Source organism: Haliotis cracherodii, unplaced genomic scaffold (genome assembly GCF_022045235.1).
Source record: "Haliotis cracherodii isolate W230 unplaced genomic scaffold, xgHalCrac1.p SCAF_7, whole genome shotgun sequence".
Taxonomy (NCBI): Eukaryota; Metazoa; Mollusca; class Gastropoda; order Lepetellida; family Haliotidae; genus Haliotis; species Haliotis cracherodii.
The window spans coordinates 8,112,093-8,133,600 of NW_027266330.1; the positions used below are offsets into that span (position 1 = coordinate 8,112,093).

A 21,508-nucleotide genomic window follows, 5' to 3' on the forward strand; every position below is an offset into this window, starting at 1 on the left:
CCTACAGAGTACAAGGTTATCTGACTTGTACTCCATGCAGTCCTACAGAGTACAAGGTTATCTGACTTGTACTCCGTGCAGTCCTACAGAGTACAAGGTTATCTAACTTGTACTCCGTGCAGTCCTACAGAGTACAAGGTTATCTGACTTGTACTCCGTGCAGTCCAACAGAGTACAAGGTTATCTGACTTGTAAACCGTGCAGTCCTACAGTGTACAAGGTTATCTGACTTGTACACCATGCAGTCCTACAGAGTACAAGGTTATCTGACTTGTACTCTGTGCAGTCCTACAAAGTCCTACAGAGTACAAGCTTATCTGACTTGCAATGACGTCATCTCTGAAGTAACTATGTTAAATCTACATGTAATTTACATTAAGTTCAGTCACATATTTCTCTCTTTTTTTGTGTTAATATTTCGAGCTGAAGTTGCCATAAATGCATAGTTAACCTCAATGCAAAGTGTAATGTGAAAAATAGACAAGGGGAAACCGTGATGCTTACAGACATGCTGACTTCATTCGAAACATATACTTATATGAATATAGCCAATGTTTTGTTCAAAAACAAAGATTTGTAAAGGACTGACAGGCACATGAATTACTGGTCCAAGCTTAATTTTACCGGTTAAAGACTGGTATATACCGGTTAAAGGGAACACTGCTTATGCAAACATATAAAATATTGTAATACAGCCAGACCACGTCGATCTTTCACCAACTTACCAAAAATAATATTAACCCTTATGATAGACTCTTACATAATCAAACCATAATGTCAACAAACAATAAACTTAATATATAATATACGAAACTAGTGAGGTGAAATTAATGTCGCATTCAGGATTATTGCACTTATATAGCAACATGTGTGTGTGTGTGTGGCTTCTAGGACTAGTCCGGACTTATACCAGTTTTATAGTGCTAGCCCACTGAGATACCATGACGCAGTTTAACATGGATACCCCAATGAGACACCATATACTGACTCAGAGCCGATCAGTCCTTGTATTATCCCCTTACTGCATGAAAGGTTACAAGCACCGTCTCTTAATGTGTTTTGGTATGATGCAGACAGGGATCAAACCACCAACCATCCACTCTCCAGACAAACGCTCAATCCACTGGACCACGGAGGGGGTCTATGGATCTAGTATTAGTCGTTGCTCCTAGCATTGAGAGAGTTAGTATGACAATGTTACACATATTAGTAATGTATTAATGCAGTTTGGAGTAGGAGATGTGCTGGAATCGGGGTGCTTGGGACTCCACGCTGTGACTGGGAGGCGTTTCGGGGGAGCGGTACGCCACGGGGTACTCTCGCACTTCTTGATGATGCAAGTGACTCTGAAACGCCACCTAGTGGTTAGAGAGGAAGGAAAGGGAGATAATTAGCAAGAAGCCATGAGCAGGATGATGTATTAGTGCAAACTGAACAAAACCTATTTTAAATATCTCTACACGATTGGTAGACTTTGTGCATCTAGTTTTGATCAGGGGGAGAGAAACCATGATTAGTGGGTCAACAAGTGTACTCTGCCCACAGGAGTGAGTGAGTTGGATTTAATGCCGCCTTCAACAGTATTCCAGTTATATGACGGCATGTCACCTTGATGTCTCAGACATGACATCACTGGTGAAACCCACGAGAAAGCGTAGGGTGTTGTCAATCTTGACACGTAATCAGGGCGATTCAGGATACAGACTCACAATCAGACGTTTCTGGCTTATGTTGCATAACATAACCTGTGAGATTTGAAACATACAAATTTGGGCTACACAAGAACAGATTGTATCTCCCCTAAACAGCTCTGGTCAAACCATTGCTTGCTGACTTTGGATGTCTGTGAAAGCTTTGGGTCAGTTTTATGCAACAGAAATACCTCTGCCCATAAGCTAGTGAGATGGAAGAAAATTAGAAAATTAGTATGCACATGACAAATAGATATTACACCAATAGACATAAACAAAACTACAAGAATTAGTTCCTTAAACTACAAACTACTGGTTGAGGATTAATATCCAATACAATGGCAAATCTGCAGAGACACCAACCCTCATTGAAGCTTTGGAGGAATCAGTGGGTAAAAAAGCAGAACAATTTCATGTGAAAGAGTGAGTGAGTTGGTTTTAACGCCGCTTTTAACAGTATTCCAGTTATATCACGGCGTGTCAGCTTAATGTGGGAGGAAAGCCCGATGTGATGCAGGTCTCAGACGTTTACCACTTTGGTGAAACCCACGAGCATGGGTATGGTGCTGACAAACCTAGAAACACACCCACAATCATGTTTCTGGGGTGCCCAAGGGTGAACCTCTGCACAGCGAATCGCGGCGCCTTAGACGACTTGGCCACCCGTGCCTCCTCATGTGAAAGAGAATAATGTTATCGGAACCATTTGTCCCCTGTCCTGCAAAGACCGATTGAGTTTGTTTTAACATAACAACCAATCAGAGACCTCATATCATGGAGTAATGAATACCTTAACACAATGTGAAATGAAAGCATTGCTTTCATTGGTTGACAAGGTCTTGCTACAGAATGATTCATGTCACCTGTGCATTAACAATTTGCTCTCTATGATATGTTCGCCTTGTAAGTAATTTGTAAGAAAATGATAAAAATTACAAAAAGTGGAGGAAAAGCGTAAAAGCGTAATGTTAGGCTCAAAATCATAATAGTTTTCATTTCTGAATCCAACACACATGGAGTTCAAAAGTTGGATTAGATGTTTCACTGAATAATTTGAGAATGTGACCTCTCACATGCTTGTATAACTGGTTTACATTTCCATAGTCATTTGAACAGGTAAACTAATATTCAGCACAATGCTGTGCTGTTAAGGTAAGTTTTAGTGTCAGCCTTGATATCAGCATTGAATCTGCTTTAACATCAAGCTTGTCAGTCACCCATCTTGCAGATGTAGCGGTCATAGAAGACTGGAGTCCTGTGTCCAGGTCAGGATGCCATCTGAGGGATGACTCCACACCCTCCTACACAGACTAGACCAGCAATGTAAGTGACCTACCATGAGACAAGGGACCTTGTGGGTGAAAAATCTTATTTTGACTTTTCATTATATTTTAAAACTACAGTAACACGAAAATACAATTCACAAGCTTCAATTCAAATTCATTACAGAGATACATGACATCACACATGGCTATCTTCACTGAAGTAAGTTGACGTCAAACGTGTTTATGACGTTGGAGCACAATTGTATCCTAGCACCCATAAGGTCCCTTAAGGGAGTACATTTCAAGCAATGATATATAACAAAACTCAGTGAGTGAGTGAGTTGGGTTTACGCTGCTTTTAACAGTATTCCAGTTATATCGCGGCGTGTCAGCTTAATGTGGGAGGAAAGCCCGAAGTGATGCAGGTCCCAGACGTTTACCACTTCGGTGAAACCCACGAGCACGGGTATGGTGCTGACAAACCTAGAAATATAATCGTGGCGAACTGGGATTTGAACCCACAATCATAGGTTTCTGGCGTGCCCAAGGGATGTAACTCTGCACAGCGAATCGCGGCGCCTTAGACGACTGGGCCACCCGTGCCCCCCGACAAAACTCAGACACCTTACTTCACTTCATGTGTCCCAAACAAGGGCAATATTCTGGGGTCATGCATCTTCCTGAGTTAAGGGAGTTAACTGACTATAAAAGTTCAGTTTCAATCCTCGCCTAGGCTGTAATTATGGAGTTATATTTGGGCTGGACTAACGAGTCCAGTCAAAATCACGTAACCAATCAACATCTTGTTTTGTAAGCTGCCATGCAGATTTCAGTTGATTGCAGGATCTGCACAGCATGTGTACCAACAACTTAGCGTTAACAAGTATTTTTCATGTCCTTAATCAAGGTGCTCACGTGATTTGATGCACTTCGCGAAGAAAGACCTGTTTCATTACAATATAGATCTTGATTATCGATCAGAATGCCTTCACAAGGTGACGTCATTTTATTTGAAGCAAATGGAATTGACATGTGAAACAGATCTCAGACACATATTACAGCCATCAGACAATGTGATTCTAACTAAATGTACCCACCCCACCCACCTGCCCCAAACCATTCCGCCAAACTCCCAGAAACATATTACAGCCATCAGACAATCTGATTCTAACTGTTGCCCTTATTATAATATTACGAATCTACTGAAATAAATTGTGTGAGTTGATAGGAGCATGCCCTGAAAGAAGATGGGCACAGAGTTGCCGATGAAGCATACATTTTACATACTGGCCTGTATATTTAATTATAGTTAATTACCAATCACTTCTGTGACATAAACTCAAATAAAGGTAACCCAACACTAGAAAACAAGTCTATTGGCTCCATGAGCGTTGAAGAATAATGTGTCCCAATTGGGACACAATAATATTGGTATTTATTATATACTTCAGTTTGAGAAAATATATATTTTCATTGCAGTGAAAATAACACAAGGACGGAACTATTGTCATACAAGAGTTACCTCCCTGCATTTTATTCTCTCAAAAATCTTTTGTTACAAACTGTAAATGTTTCATTTAACTCGTCATTCGAGACTGTTCGTTTTTGCAAAGCGCCATTGTTGTTACTTTGACCTACGTGTATTCTTTGAATCCAACATCTCGCAGATGTCAAGAATATTTTTTGTACAAGTTCATTTTGTATATTGTCATATTCAAATGTATGACAAAGAACTTCTGTGACCCAAAATATTTTCTGTTTGTTCTGCCTATAAAAAGTATATAATAAATTGGATATTGCATGTGTCTGTGAAATATCTTTTTTTCCCTGTCACGAGATGCGAGGAACATGATAATTCACTTGGCCAAGAAATATCCTAAATATAATTCACATTGAACAATGAAATATTATTCTGTGCAACATTTAAAAGTTGTAATTTATAATTCAAAATTTTAGAACTCTACCGATTTTTAGTAGTTGCATTCTTCATGACATCATCTCGGAAAAACAGGGACGCCACCGATGACATCACTGAACACATTAAGTATATTTGAAGAACTAGTGCTTTTATTAATACATTTTGTTATATGATAGATATGGAGGATATTTCATAATCTCCTTCAAACAGAATGCATTTATTACATACAGTAGTATTTGGGGAAACATATCTTAATTCTTGTCTTCATGTCAGGTAATTCATGTCGGGTAATTTCTTTGTTAATTCTCGTACACCACAGTAAGCAATATTCCAGCAGTATGATGACAGGCTTTAAATAATCAGTACTGGACAGATAAACCAGTGGTTGATATCATGAGCATCAGAGTCGGTATGATGACAAGCAATCAACCATGTCACTGATGAAACAATCCAATTTAGTCACCTCCTAATACAAGCAATTGAATGCTGGGTCACAACCCCTCAATAATTATAGTGCTGATATTGTGATAAGTCTGTGTTATAGAGTTGTGGTTACAGTCATCTTAGCGCTAAGATTCTTTGTCTGGGTCTCCATTGAGGGCATGTCAAGGCAAACCTATCAGATAGACTTTCAGAACATGTGTTATGTTTGAGAGATCATGAAACATCCTTGTGTTTCAAGCCGAATTTACTCACGCGTATTTGTGCAGGTTTCAACTTGTGTAACGTTTCTTTGTCCATACCGAACACAATAGCATTCAGAGCACCTGCAACAGGAGCAATAGAAGACATGAACATGACAATCCGCGGTAAAAAATGTTATCCTGTAAATCTTGAAATTTATGCATGCATGAATTAAATGCGAAAAATGCGAGTGGTCTTTGCTCGCATCAATAAAGTTCGCATTTAGGTCTCCAAAATGACATTCAACAATAAGACGGCCTCACTGCACACTTTGGATAGAGGAAATACCAACTTGAATATTAACACAACCACGGTTTATTGAGCAGCAGTTGTAACAAGTATATAACAATGTCATTCAAAGAATAGGAATTACACAATGGGCATCCGGTGAGTTATCACTGCTGGGGTCAAGAGTGCTACCCATTCGTGTCAACGTTGTTGACACCTTCTCTGCATGCCAATCTGTGAACTTTTAGTTCAATTATTTTATTGCCTTTGAACTTTCTTAATGCCAGGCAAGGGGGCACGGGTGGCCCAGTCGTCTAAGGCGCCGCGATTCACTGTGGAGAGTTGCGTCCCTTGGGCACGCCAGAAACATATGATTGTGGGTTCGAATCCTGGTTCGCCCCGATTATGTTTCTAGGTTTGTCAGCACCATACCCATGCTCGTGGGTTTCACCAAAGTGGTAAACGTCTGAGACCTGCATCACTTTGGGCTTTCCTCCCACATTAAGCTGACACGCCGTGATATAACTGGAATACTGTTAAAAGTGGTGTTAAACCCAACTCACTCACTAATGCCAGTCAACAGAGTAAACATATAAACTGTGTGTTGTTTTTAGGAAAACACTGTATATTGTTTTTACGGAAGTGCTCTACTCAGCGCTATTTGATGTTTGATTGGGTTCAGATAAGGATATGTATCATTCCACTGGGGATGGGGTTGGGGGAGTCGCATTGATAATGAAAAGCATTTTTGGCTAGGAGTCAGCAGTCGTCTTAATATGGAGATGCATTTAATTTCCAAATTTGCAGTATTGTGGATAACGCTTTCTTTGTAAAGTACAGATTCTCGTGCTTTGTGTGCTGGCAATTAGGTGCCTCAACTTTCTAAATGACATTTTGTTTTCATAGCTTTTGGACATGGGAGCCATGCCAATTTACACTTGTCAGAGGGGTACACAAAGTACGTGATCAAGACTACCAGTTGTCAGACTTTCATTTTGTGGAAGCCTCGGTGGCTGAGTGGGTTAGATTGCTGACTTTGTGTGCTGGCGATTAGGTGCCTCACTCTGTCAGTGTGGGTTCAAGTAACGGACAGGACTCAACCCCCAGAAGTAAAAGAATCTATACTTTACAAAGATAATGTCATCTCAAAAATAACATTTGTTACATTTGACAATATTCTACCGGTAAATGGCATTGTGTGTTCAATGAGTTGAGGTGAAAAGAGGTCTAATGTCATGTTCAAGATAGTTTCGCTTACATAGCGACATGCATCCATGTGTGTATGTGGATACCATGACACGGGTTAATATGGATACCCTACTCCGCCACAGTAGACTGGCCCAGAGCTGACCAGCTATAGTTTTATCCCATCCAAGGCTAGGTAACAAGTACCATCTTTTAACATCTTTTCTTGTGATGCAGCCAGTGGATTGAAACACTGACATTCTGATCTCCAGGCAGACACTCTATCCACTAGACCACACAGGTAATAGCAGGGGAAAACATGTCCAAAACCATTTCATTCACATAATGCCAGTTAGCAGTTACAGAAAAGGAATTTAACACTTAGGATCCAGTCCACAATGTCTCAATGAGCTTATAATGTTTTATAAAACTGTTTCAGTAACTGGTGACCCTTTTGAGTGAGTGAGTGAGTGAGTGAGTATGGTTTTACTCAGCTTTTAGCAATGTTTCAGCAATATCACGGCGGGGGGACATCAGAAATGGGCTTCACACATTGTACCCATGTCGGGAATCGAACCCGTGACAAGCGAACACTTAAACCACTAGGCTACCCGACAGCCCCGACACTTTTGAATGAAAAGGTGAAAATAACTTTATAGGTAACATAATAACTAACATCTGCATGTATGAAGCTTGTTAAGCTACTATTAAAGGGGACCTCACTCATTCCCCAAGTCACAACCCGTCAATGTACGTGGGATAATAAACTAAACTGTACGAAGGGGGTGACTGGCTTAATAAACACAGTGATCATAACAATAAACAAAGATGATTTTCGAAGAGTGAGTAGGGTTCAACGACACTATAACAGCTATATTCAAGTTATATCACAGCCTGTAAAGTAAGGTGGGAGGAAAGACCGACGTGATGCAGGTCTTAGACCTTTAAGACTTCGGTGAAACTCATGGGTATGACAAACCTAGAAACAGAATACGGCAAACCGAGATTTGAACCAACAATCATAAGTTTCTGTCGTGTCCTAAGGACGCAGCTCTGCACAGGGAATGGCGGCGCCATAGACGACTGGGCCACCTGTGGCCCCAATGTTGGAAGAAGAAAAGAATAGGATGGAATACATACCATGTAGTGGAGCTGATATAGACGCCAGCAGGACCAGAGCAAACACATGGTTATGGGGGGATATTGCATTCTGAATCCTGAAACACAAGTTCCAGACACATCAGCACATGGTCATGGCACCGTGCTTTATGTGGCTTGACATGAGAGACTTCACTTTGGGGTATTGATGGACCAAGAGAGTTTGTAAGTATGTTTTTTTGGTAGTAGATTTGTCAATTGCACATTCATGTCATAATGTTTTTGAATTCAATAAACTAGTAATCATTAGCTAATTATGAAGGCCTGGGTTTGAGATTCACATGGTATTGTGTGACACTTTACTGTGATGATTACCTGTGACGAGGGTGTGACACTGATGCTTACCTGTAGATGAGGGTGTGACACTGATGCTTACCTGTAGATGAGGGTGTGACACTGATGCTTACCTGTTGAAGAGGGTGTGACACTGATGCTTACCTGTAGATGAGGGTGTGACACTGATGCTTACCTGTTGACAAGGGTGTGACACTGATGCTTACCTGTTGACGAGGGTGTGACACTGATGCTTGCCTGTTTGACTAGGGTGTGACACTGATGCTTACCTGTAGATGAGGGTGTAACACTGATGCTTACCTGTTGACGAGGGTGTGAAACTGATGCTTACCTGTAGATGAGGATGTGACACTGATGCTTACCTGTTGACGAGGGTGTGACACTGATGCTTACCTGTAGACGAGGGTGTGAAACTGATGCTTACCTGTAGATGAGGCTGTGACACTGATGCTTACCTGTAGATGAGGGTGTAACACTGATGCTTACCTGTTGACGAGGGTGTGACACTGATGCTTACCTGTAGATGAGGGTGTGACACTGATGCTTACCTGTAGATGAGGGTGTGACACTGATGCTTACCTGTTGACAAGGGTGTGACACTGATGCTTACCTGTTGACGAGGGTGTGACACTGATGCTTACCTGTTGATGAGGGGGAAGATGGACACGGCCAGGTACACAAAGGGGTAGAACCTCAGTGGTTTGATATCCTCCTTCAGCATTTGCTGAAACACACAGAACAGCTGTCATCATACAACGGCTGGAACAGACCACACTGGGTACCCCTGACCCCATCTTCCCGAAGCAAGAGAGTTAACTGACTGTAAATGTCCAGTTTCCATTGCATTCCACCGCCGTCATATAGCTGAAATATTGCTGAGTGCGGCGTTAAACAAGTCAAACAAACAAGAACAAATCAAGGTTAGTGCACTTATATCGCAAATCAGTTTGTACTGAAACTTATGCTGAGTTTATAGTGCTAGCGCAGTGAGATACCATGCCGAGTCCGAGCTGATCAGTCCTTGTTTCAGCCCCTTAATGCCGACCACCAGGCAGGGTAACAACAAGTACCATCTTTTAACATCTTTTGGTATGACATGGCCAAACTACTGACCTTCCGCTCTTTGGACAGATGTTCTATTCACTAGACCAAGGAGACAGCTTATGACAAGGACCCCTCAAATTTCGCACTTGAAATTGAAAATTAAATAACAAAATGATTTTTAAAAGGCATTCTCCGTGATCATTTGTTTTTTTCTTCAGTTTGTGTTCCTGTTCCTGAGAGGTTGTTCTTACATGTTCTCGCTCTGTGTCAGGATCGTATGTTCCTTCCCAGGTGTTGGCCTGTAATGAAAACAAGTGTTGACAATACTGTGATGGATAGTTACATTATCTTCACACATTACAGCAAAATATAGATCTACATGCGTCAAGTTTTAATTATACTCATATTGATGAGTGAGTGAGTGAGCATTGGGTGAGTGAGTGAGTGAGTGAGTGAGTTTACTTTAAAGCTATTTTGATGCTTATTATCCAAACAGTTAAACTGACGAAAACATTTACCTACAATACACAACAGTCATGCACTGATTGAACAGTATGTGAGTCAAATCATGCCATGTTAGCTTGATGTGCGAGAAAAGGCCAAAGTGATGCAGATCTCAGACAAACCTAGAAAGTTAGCAGGGCCTAAATGGGTTTCAAACCCTTGATCACAGGTTTCCGATATGCCAAAGGGACACAACTCTGCTTAGGGAATTCAGTATCTGCGCGCCAAGATGATCGTAACTCCCATAACGATAATCAAAGCGCTAAGATGGGCCCAGAAGGGCAGTTTCATTATCTTTTCAACTGTTGATAATGCATATGATTATCAAGAAAATGGTTTGGATGACAGTAAACATGGTCACTCTACTAGAAAATGAACTGATCTGAAACCCTAAGGTAAGAGTGTGCAAATATTCTTTTACACCAGTCAACAATATTCCCACTATCTTGGTGGCCTGTACATAACCAAGCCAGTGTTTGATGGTATGCACGCTACAAGACCCCTGAAGATCTTCAGCAAACAATGATGTTGTAAGAGGCGACTGTGCTTGTCGTACGAGGCGATTAACGGAATTGGGTGGTCCAGACTAATTTACAGACCGCCATCATATAGCTAGTATGTTGCTTAGTGTGGCGTAAAACAACAACCAAACCAAGCATGCTACAATGACCCACAATCAATCGGGTCGCACATTGTGACCACCCAATACTCATTGCAGATGTCTCTTTTTCCTATCTTGACAAATTTCCACAGGCGTCATTGATTGAGTGAGTATTGTTACATGCCGCTTTCAGCAATATTCCAGCAATATGACAGCGGGAGACACCAGAAATGGGCTTCACACATTGTACCCATGTCGGGAATCGAATGCAGGTCTTCGATAGACAAGCGAACTCTTTAACCATGAGGCTACCCGACCGGCCATCAGGTGTCATTGATCAAGCTTCATAAAATTACTTGCAGTAATATGACGGCAGCCTGTAAATAATGGAGTCTGAACCAGACAATCCAGTGATTGATATTAATGATCCAAGTCATTGAGGAACATTGAGACAAAATTAACCAAGTCAATGAACCTGCATGACAACTTGATCCATTAAGCAACCAATTGTGACCCGAAATCTCCATGGGGTTAACAGACCAAACAGCTCTTTTTGTTTTGCAGGTTTGATGTATCGTGACACACTCAGCAATATTAGAGCTATATGATAGCAGACTAAAAATTATCAAGTCTCGATCAAACACAATCCAATGATCAATATTAAGTGCAACAATCAATGTTGTCGGTGTACAACATTGTCACTGAGCCTGACCACCCAATCCATTTGGTCACCTCTTACTACTAGCAAAGGCTTCTGGAAGTGTCCGATATAACTGCCTGCCCACTGGCCTGTGAATGGCAACTTTTCTGTCAGGCTGCATGAAATTTTCCTCCACCTGCCGAATGTCTGGCCGATAATTTTAAAACTTCTTATGTATTCAGTTTTATTATAACTCCTTGAAGATTCTCAAGTAACTGCTTGCATTATTTCTACTGAATCAAGATGCAATTTGTCTCTTATATTTTCTGACTTTTCAAGAATTATGTCAGAATGCGGGCAGGTAACTTTGAAGATGGGCAGGCAACATTTATGGGTCACCTGCCATTCCATGGGTTTTAAAATGTGTTCAAAGACTGGCTACTGGGGACCTATTCCGACCCGGGAACCCCGCAGGATTGGCACTATTGAAGAGTGAGTGAGTGAGTGAGTGAGTGAGTGAGTGAGTGAGTGAGTGAGTGAGTTGGGTTTAACACTGCTTTTAACAGTATTCCAGTTATATCATGGCGTGTCAGCTTAATGTGGGAGGAAAGCCTGAAGTGATGCAGGTCTCAGACGTTTACCACTTCGGTAAAACCCATGATCACGGGTTCGGTGCTGACAAACCTAGAAACATAATCGGGGGGAACCGGGATTCGAACCCACAATCCTAGGTTTCTGGCGTGTCCAAGGGACGCAACTCTGCACAGTGAATCATGCACTTTAGACAACTGGGCCACCCGTGCCCCCGTTAACTATTGAAGAACTGGCAGTAGCAGTACTGACCTTTCTGTGAAGCATGACGGAGATGTAGATATAGGCCACAAACAGCAAGGCAATGATGATGAACAGAGGCCCGTACCAGCTGAAACACATCATCAACAATATCATAGGAATCTTGTCTGTGTAGGTTTTCTTTGTTTGTTTGTTGTTTAACGCCACACTCAGCAAATTTCCAGCTGTATGATGACGGTCTGTAAATAATCGAGCCTGGACCAGACAATCCGGTGATTGACATGAGCGTCACTCCACCGAATTGGGATACCATGACAAGCATCAACCAAGTCAGCGAGTCTAACCACTTGACATTTTCACTATGGGTTAGAAAAGAAAGTAGTATATCTGATTCTTGTATCTCAATAAAAAAAACCCATAAACATGCGGTTCTAGTATATCCTTTTAAATAAATAAGTCAACAATAATAACTTCAAAGATCAGTTATTTCATAATAAATACAACAAAAGTTGACAATATCGATGATGTCGTTTAGCATAATAACGCAAAACAAATCGACACTACAATCAGCCAATCAAGAGACAGATGCCAGTGGACATGAACTAATGTTTTTTCAGTTTTACAGAAACATAAATGCAAAATGATATTGCTTGCAATTTATTTTAATATTCTACACCTTCTTATTTCTAGTGCTGGGGATTCCTGAACACCAAAGCCCCATATTAGAAAATGTCTTTTATTGCAACTCATGCAGCAGTGCAGTGTGCACATCCACATGCACTGGTTGCAGAACAAACCCAGCGTGAGAAGGTAAGGGACACAACTCTTCCTGACATAATTGAGCTCGATGGCTTCATGCTTAAAACCTATCTGGGTCATTGAGCAGTGGTTAGGACGGTACTTGTTTCACCTAACAACCTCATTATAAGAGGGTTTTACTTTTTACAGGTAAGACTTGTTAGACTTCATTCCAGAGTGAGGTTTTACTTTTTCCTTGTTGGACCTCATTCCAGAGTGAGGTTTTACTTTTTCCTTGTTGGACCTCATCTCAGAGTGAGGTTTTACTTTTTCCCTGTTGGACCTCATCTTAGAGTGAGGTTTTACTTTTTCCTTGTTAGTCCTCATCTCAGAGTGAGGTTTTACTTTTTCCTTGTTGGACCTCATCTCAGAGTGAGGTTTTACTTTTTCCTTGTTAGACCTCATCTCAGAGTGAGGTTTTACTTTTTCCTTGTTGGACCTCATCTCAGAGTGAGGTTTTACTTTTTCCTTGTTAGACCTCATCTCAGAGTGAGGTTTTACTTTTTCCTTGTTGGACCTCATCTCAGAGTGAGGTTTTACTTTTTCCTTGTTAGACCCCACCCCAGAATGCAACTCAGAGTGAGGTTTTACTTTTTCCTTGTTAGACCCCACCCCAGAATGCAACTCAGAGTGAGGTTTTACTTTTTCCTTGTTGGACCTCATCTCAGAGTGAGGTTTTACTTTTTCCTTGTTGAACCTCATCCCAGAGTGAGGTTTATAAACCTCCTACCTGTTTGTGTAACCACAGGGTTTTTCGAAATGGTTGAATTCCTCCATAGAACGCACTAGTTTAGATGTAATCCCTGCAGTCTGGTTTACAATGGTTGTAAACTCTCCTGTGAGAGTTACTAATACTTCTATTAAAATAAATTTGTACTTGGTGTTTCAAACGTCTAATGTTCCAAAATCGAAGACAAGAAATGCAAGTTTTCATTATGGATAATAGGAATCAAACCTGCAACCTCGCATATCGTGTTTAGTTTTGTAACTCACTGTTTTCCCACCGGGGTAGGTGCTGAAAAGTTGTTCAATTTGACATCATATGAATTCAGTTGGTCCATGCTGCATGTGTTTTTTCTCTCAAATGCTTTGATCGGATTCCTTTTACACCGCAACCCATTGTACTGTTTCACTTTTAGGTACCTCAAGGTTTTATATTATCCATGTGAGGAGTTGATTTATATGTTGGACAAACTACTTTTCCTCAGGATTGCTTGAGGTTGTAAACCCTGACAGAAGCAAACACACCGAGGCCCACAGCCACAGATAAGCAGGGTACTTGAGAAAAATACCCCCCCCCCCCCCCCCACCACCAAATATTCAAAACCCAGTTACTTTCAATTAACTTTCGTACAAAAACGCATGCATGAAATGAAAAACTCAAATGTATAAAAACAGCACGCGTAAATACCCAATGAACGGAGCTAATTTCCGTAACACAATTACGAGCTAATTTACTTTCCAAGTCAAGCCTATATATTTAGAACAGTTATATACACCTAAAACATTATTTCATTATTTTTTTAAATCTTAAAATGTTCACTAATTTTAGGAAAAACCCAATAGAATGATGAATAGGTGAGTGAAAAAGTATTGGTTAACCAATGAAAAATGTAATAACCCAATTAAAATAGACACCCTAGAGTAAAAACTCATTTGCTCAAAAAGTTATCCGGAGCTCTGGAGGCCCCTAGGTACTTTCCCTCCAGTCAGGGTTTACAATCTCAAGTAATCCCAAGGGAAAGTGGTTTCTCCTTGTCACTCTTACAGAAATGTTCAGCAACCTAGCCTCTTGGTATTACAGCCTTTCGAGGAATCAATTTCTATAACTTTGTGTTGGAATTCAATTAGAGTATTTCAGACCTGAGTTCACATATTGTCCAATGTTTGGCCAAAATGGTTTAAGAGCAGATCAAAAGCAGGAGATTTCTGTTGGAATTGGGTAGAAGCCGTGCACATATGTTTAAGGAAGGTAGCTTAATTATGTTAAAATTCAGTTGGAATTTTTAAATCCGTGTCTGTTTCTACTATAAACGAGCATACCCAAACTGAAACAAAACATTTTAGAGTTGTAACAGTGCTGGTTTGCTGCATATGATAGAGGCCTGTAAAAAAAATAAAGTCTGGACCAGGCAATCCAGTGAACAATATTATGAACAACATCCCATGTTGTTGGTGCACAATGACATGCAATCAAAAACATAAACAAGCCACCCCACGATTCATGAAACTGCCGCATACAACGAGCACGGTGTACTCAGACCAAATTCTAACCCGGAATCCCCACAGGGTGACTGATGCTGTGAGCACTGTTTAGTGTTACTATGGCAACAGATATAACTTACATGCCTAGCCTCCATTTCCAGTCTTCGATAATCCAGCTGAAAGGTGAATAAGTGACAAGGTGTTAAATGGAATTGACAGTATTTCAGCCTGGTCATGGTTTTACTATGAGAAGATTGTATTTAATATACAAGAGTTGTGATGTATTTCGATGGAACATTAATGACACGCCATTTTGGAATCAGTTTGCGTGTATTAGATATTCACAGAGAGTTGTCTACCCACAACAGCAGCCTGCAGCTGACACAGTTGTCTACCCACAACAGCAGCCTGCAGCTGACACAGTTGTCTACCCACAACAGCAGCCTGCAGCTGACACAGTTGTCTACCCACAACAGCGGCCTGTAGCTGACACAGTTGTCTACCCACAACAGCGGCCTGTAGCTGACACAGTTGTCTACCCACAACAGCGGCCTGTAGCTGACACAGTTGTCTACCCACAACAGCGGGGCTGTAGCTGACATAGTTGTCTACCCACAACAGCGGCCTGTAGCTGACACAGTTGTCTACTCACAACAGCGACCTGTAGCTGACACAGTTGTCTACCCACAACAGCGGCCTGTAGCTGACACAGTTGTCTACCCACAACAGCGGCCTGTAGCTGACACAGTTGTCTACACACAACAGCGGGCCTGAAACTGACACTGTTGTCTACTCACCACCAGGCTCCAGCAGGCCCGTAGCGGTCGTTGATGAAAGGCAGGCAGGACACCACAAATGAAAACACCCAGCACAAAATATGGTAGGCCCTGAAATATAAAAAAAAACAAAAAAACACTTACACTAGTACACAAGTAAATCATGAAGATGAGGCAACAATCCAATGTAATTTATACCACTACTGCATGTGCATTTTTATGGGTACCCACTAAAAAAGGTGTTTGCCAATATTTCACTGCTGCACGTGAACAGGTTGTGTTTTGTTTCCTTAAGCATCCATTTGGTGGTCTGTGGTAATGTATACTGACTCTGAGCTGACCAGTCCTTGTTTTAGCCCCTTAATGCCGAGCGCAAGGCAGGGTAACAACAAGTACAATCTTTTAACATCTTTGGGTGTGAAGCAGCTGGGGATCAAACCCTGAACCTTCCGCTCTCTGGGCGGACGCTCTACCACTAGACCACAGAATCAGTGCCATCTCAGCAGGGTGCAGTGACTATGAAAAGATCATCTTCTGCAGTGATCAGTGGAAGTTATTATGATTTGATACCTCTGACTGACCAATCAGAATAGAGTATTTCCCAGATTCATGGTGGACCACCCAATCCAATTAAGCCACCTTTTAAGACGAGCAATAGAGTGCAGGGGTCCTATTCTATCTAGTTTGAGGACAAGTGTCTAACCCTGCAGCTGCTCAGTATGTCTAACCCTGCTCAGTCTGTCTAACCCTGCTCAGTCTGTCTAACCCTGCTCAGACTGTCTAACCCTGCTCAGGCTGTCTAACCCTGTCCAGTCTGTCTAACCCTGCTCAGTCTGTCTCAACCCTGCTCAGTCTGTCTAACCCTGCTCAGTCTGTCTAACCCTGCTCAGACTGTCTAAACTTGCTCAATCTGTCCAACCCTGCCCAGTTTGTCTAACCTTGCTCAGTCTGTCTAACCTTCTCGGTCAGTCTTACCCTGCTCAGTCTGTCTAACCCTGCTCAGACTGTCTAACCCTGCTCAGACTGTCTAACCTTCTCGGTCAGTCTAACCCTGCAGACTGCTCAGTCTGTCTGACCCTGCCCAGTCTGTCTAACCCTGCTCAGTCTGTCTAACCCTGCTCAGACTGTCTAACCCTGCTGTCTAACCCTGCCCAGTCTGACACCTGGTATAACAGCGCACACAACGATGCCAAGCACGTACCACTCAAACCTGGCTGTGGTGGTGGTCCTGATGACGTTCATGTAGAGGTTGAAGGTGATGCAGCCCACCCACAGCAGCACCGTCCAGTCTGGGGGGAGAGAGGGAGTGTGTGAGTGAGGTAAAAGTCACGTCATCAATATGTCAGCCATTGTGACCAGACAAACTAAAGCATTCACTTATTCCACAACCCTCTCATCAAAAGACAATAAAACAAGAAAATAGCCACCATGGGGCACATTAGAATTTTGTTTGTTCATACAGTAGTGAATATAAACTATAAAAAAGTCCTATAAAGCCTTAAGAAGAGGGGGGCACTTGGGCCGCTTTATGTCATCAGGAAAAATGATTAAATGTGAAATTAATGCAAACAAAAAGCCTATTCTCCGAAAAGAATAACACTGTCTTGATAAATATCTCTTAGATAAGCTAACAGCAGTCGTTTCTGAGAATTCTCGTCCCCATTGCACAGTATGCACTAAGCATGCTAAGCAGAATAACATGGATCAAGGGGAATAAATCATTGATAGGACCAATCTTGGAACTGTTTAGACAAGTATCTCTTTGATAAGCATGCACACTTTCATTCATGTAACTTCAGTAGTTTCTGAGAAAAATTGTACCCATTTCATACAGTATGCAATAATTTGAAAAGCACAGAGCAAGGGACATAACTCTGTACAAAATGCATTAACGCTGCATTCACATGATTCAGAATATTCCAACTGTAATAAGAGACTGTTAATAATCAAGTCTGGACCAGCTTAACCAGTGATTGATCTTATCAGACTAACACTTAGTCTGTCTCTTTATAATTTTGATAGAAACAAAAAACTCCATTTAAATTGACAAGGAGCTCCAGTGAGATAGGAGAATCTAAACTTGCAGAAGTACAGAAAAGGCTGGGTTGGTGAGAAAATGCTATGGTACAGGTGCTTTGAGACAGGCTGTTCTATCATGTGCATGGTCCCATGCTGTGTTGTGCAAGGACACACAATCAACCAAATCACAGAGATAGACCTACCATTCCCTCAAGTCGCCTCTTGCAACGAGCAAGGGCTGCCTAGGACTGATCCAGAACCTCGGAAACAGGCGTGAAATATAAGAGAAAGATGTGCTGGACCTCCATAGGGGTCATCTTATAAAGCCAGACCCCATGGGGACCTGGGTTAGACTGTGTCCCCAGCACTCCATCTCTAGTTGGAAGAGGCAACTTATTTGGGAACATGAGGGCACTCTGGGCTAGACTGTGTCCCCAGCACTCCATCTCTAGTTGGAAGAGGCAACTTATTTGGGAACATGAGGAGACTCTGGGCTAGACTGTGTCCCCAACACTCATCTCTAGTTGGAAGAGGCAACTTATTTGGGAACATGGGGAGACTCTGGGCTAGACTGTGTCCCCAACACTCATCTCTAGTTGGAAGAGGCAACTTATTTGGGAACATGAGGGGACTCTGGGCTAGACTTGGTCCCCAGCAACCTGTGCTGGTCGTGAGAGGTGACAATGGAGCGGATGGTCACACTCTGTGACTTGGTTGATTGTGTTTCATCATACCCCAACGATGTGGATCGCTGCTCACAATATCAATCACTGTATTGTCAGATTCAGTCATATACAGGCCAACAAAGACTCAATACAATATATACACAGTGAGTATGGTACCATATATACATAGTAAGTATGGTACAATATGCACATAGTGAGTATGGTACCATATACACATAGTGACTATGGTACAATATGCACATAGTGAGTATGGTACCATATATACATAGTGAGTATGGTACCATATATACATAGTGAGTATGGTACAATATGCACATAGTGAGTATGGTACCATATATACATAGTGAGTATGGTACCATATATACATAGTGAGTATGGTACAATATGCACATAGTGAGTATGGTACCATATATACATAGTGAGTATGGTACCATATATACATAGTGAGTATGGTACCATATATACATAGTGAGTATGGTACAATATGCACATAGTAAGTATGGTACCATATATACATAGTGAGTATGGTACCATATATACATAGTGAGTATGGTACAATATGCACATAGTGAGTATGGTACCATATATACATAGTGAGTATGGTACCATATATACATAGTGAGTATGGTACAATATGCACATAGTAAGTATGGTACCATATATACATAGTGACTATGGTACAATATGCACATAGTGAGTATGGTACCATATATACATAGTGAGTATGGTACAATATGCACATAGTGAGTATGGTACTATATATACACAGTGAGTATGGTACAATATGCACATAGTGAGTATGGTACAATATACACCCTGTGAGTACATATCAGTATGATTAGAATAGAGGTTGCAACAATGTTCTCACAGCAGCCGAACTAAACATACCAAAAAATGTCAGCCACCATCCCAAGAAGTTGCACAGTGTACTGTCAGGGATCATGTCACTCTGAAAATAGAAAAGACAGTTCACATGGTTAAGCTCAAACTTCAAACATATTCTGTTTCTCCTATGAGAAACAACTGACATTGACAAAAACAGCAAAGAGCTGAAAATTACCATGGTTACTGGTGTTTCAGAAGACTGAAATTTCTTTACAGAGACTGAGAAAGCAGCAACAGTTGTGTTAGAAATGGTTAATTATTCATTGCACTGGATGTTAGCTGAGCTGTAGGAATGGTCTTACACGGAATACATCTACACTGAACAGACTTGACACACAATCATCACTGGGATGGGACGAGGTCATGTTTGGTGAAATATATTCTGCATTTTGTCAGGACAAGGTGAACACAAGTTTGGGAGGGGCAGTGGTGGCAGGGGCAGTGGTGACAGGGGCTGATGTGGCAGGGGCAGTGGTGGCAAGGGCAGTGGTGGAAAGGGCTGATGTGGCAGGGGCAGTGGTGGCAGGGGCTGATGTTGCAGGGGCAGTGGTGGCAGGGGCAGTGATGGTAGGGGTAGTGGTGGTAGGGGCAGTGTTGGCAGGGGCAGTGGTGGCAGGGGCTGATGTGGCAGGGGCAGTGGTGGCAGGGGCTGGTGTGGCAGGGGCAGTGGTGGCAGGGGCTGATGTGGTAGGGGCAGTGGTGGCATGGGGCTGATGTGGCAGGGGCAGTGGTGGCAGGGGCAGTGGTGGCAGGGGCTGATGTGGCAGGGGCAGTGGTGGCAGGGGCAGTGGTGGCAGGGGCTGTGGTGGCAGGGGCTGACGTGGCAGGGGCAGTGGTGGCAGGGGCTGATGTGGTAGGGGCAGTGGTGGCAGGGGCTGATGTGGTAGGGGCAGTGGTGGCAGGGGTAGTGGTGGCAGGGGCTGATGTGGCAGGGGCAGTGGTGGCAGGGGCTGATGTGGTAGGGGCAGTGGTGGCAGGGGCAGTGGTGGCAGGGGCTGATGTGGCAGGGGCAGTGGTGGCAGGGGCAGTGGTGGCAGGGGCTGTGGTGGCAGGGGCTGATGTGGTAGGGGCAGTGGTGGCAGGGGCTGTGGTTGCAGGGGCAGTGGTGGCAGGGGCAGTGGTGGCAGGGGCTGATGTGGCAGGGGCTGATGTGGTTGGGGCAGTGGTGGCAGGGGCTGTGGTTGCAGGGGCAGTGGTGGCAGGGGCTGATGTGGTAGGGGCAGTGGTGGCAGGGGCTGATGTGGTAGGGGCAGTGGTGGCAGGGGCTGTGGTTGCAGGGGCAGTGGTGGCAGGGGCTGATGTGGCAGGGGCTGATGTGGTTGGGGCAGTGGTGGCAGGGGCTGTGGTTGCAGGGGCAGTGGTGGCAGGGGCAGTGGTGGCAGGGGCTGATGTGGCAGGGGCTGATGTGGTTGGGGCAGTGGTGACTGGGGCAGTGGTGGCAGGGGCAGTGGTGGCAGGGGCAGTGGTTGCAGGGGCAGTGGTGGCAGGGGCTGATGTGGCAGGGGCTGATGTGGTTGGGGCAGTGGTGGCAGGGGCAGTGGTGGCAGGGGCAGTGGTGGCAGGGGCTGTGGTTGCAGGGCCAGTGGTGATAGGGGTAGTGGTGGCAGGGGCTGTGGTGACTGGGGCAGTGGTGACTGGGGCAGTGGTGGCAGGGGCTGTGGTGACTGGGGCAGTGGTGATAGGGGTAGTGGTGGCAGGGGCAGTGGTGACTGGGGCAGTGGTGACTGGGGCAGTGGTGGCAGGGGCTGTGGTTGCAGGGGCAGTGGTGGCAGGGGCAGTGGTGGCAGGGGCTGATGTGGCAGGGGCTGATGTGGTTGGGGCAGTGGTGGCAGGGGCAGTGGTGGCAGGGGCAGTGGTGGCAGGGGCTGTGGTTGCAGGGCCAGTGGTGATAGGGGTAGTGGTGGCAGGGGCTGTGGTGGCAGGGGCTGATGTGGTAAGTGCAGTGGTGACAGGGGCAGTGGTGGCAGGGGCTGATGTGGCAGGGGCAGTGGTGGCAGGGGCAGTGGTGGCAGGCGCTGATGTGGCAGGGGCTGATGTGGCACGGGCTGATGTGGCAGGGGCAGTGGTGGCAGGGGCTGATGTGTAGGAGTGAGTGGGAAACTTTTGGTTCAAAGTTACGTTTTTATATCAGATCT

The 21,508-nt window shown here is 43.5% G+C and overlaps 1 protein-coding gene across 1 annotated transcript in view; it reads right to left on the reverse strand.

Annotated features, from left to right (window-relative positions):
• Positions 1-323: 323 nt before the first annotated feature.
• Positions 324-21,508, reverse strand: part of LOC139447175 (uncharacterized) — a 37,423-nt gene continuing 16,238 nt past the window's right edge. The window contains exons 5-14 of the mRNA XM_071228377.1: positions 19,377-19,437; positions 16,985-17,072; positions 15,805-15,894; positions 15,148-15,183; positions 12,056-12,134; positions 9,719-9,766; positions 9,065-9,147; positions 8,112-8,188; positions 5,571-5,641; positions 324-1,358 (exon numbers count right to left, since the gene is read on the reverse strand). Of these exons, the coding sequence (XP_071084478.1) occupies positions 1,218-1,358; positions 5,571-5,641; positions 8,112-8,188; positions 9,065-9,147; positions 9,719-9,766; positions 12,056-12,134; positions 15,148-15,183; positions 15,805-15,894; positions 16,985-17,072; positions 19,377-19,437 (774 nt within the window). The 3' untranslated portion in view covers positions 324-1,217. The remainder of the gene's footprint in view (positions 1,359-5,570; positions 5,642-8,111; positions 8,189-9,064; positions 9,148-9,718; positions 9,767-12,055; positions 12,135-15,147; positions 15,184-15,804; positions 15,895-16,984; positions 17,073-19,376; positions 19,438-21,508) is intronic.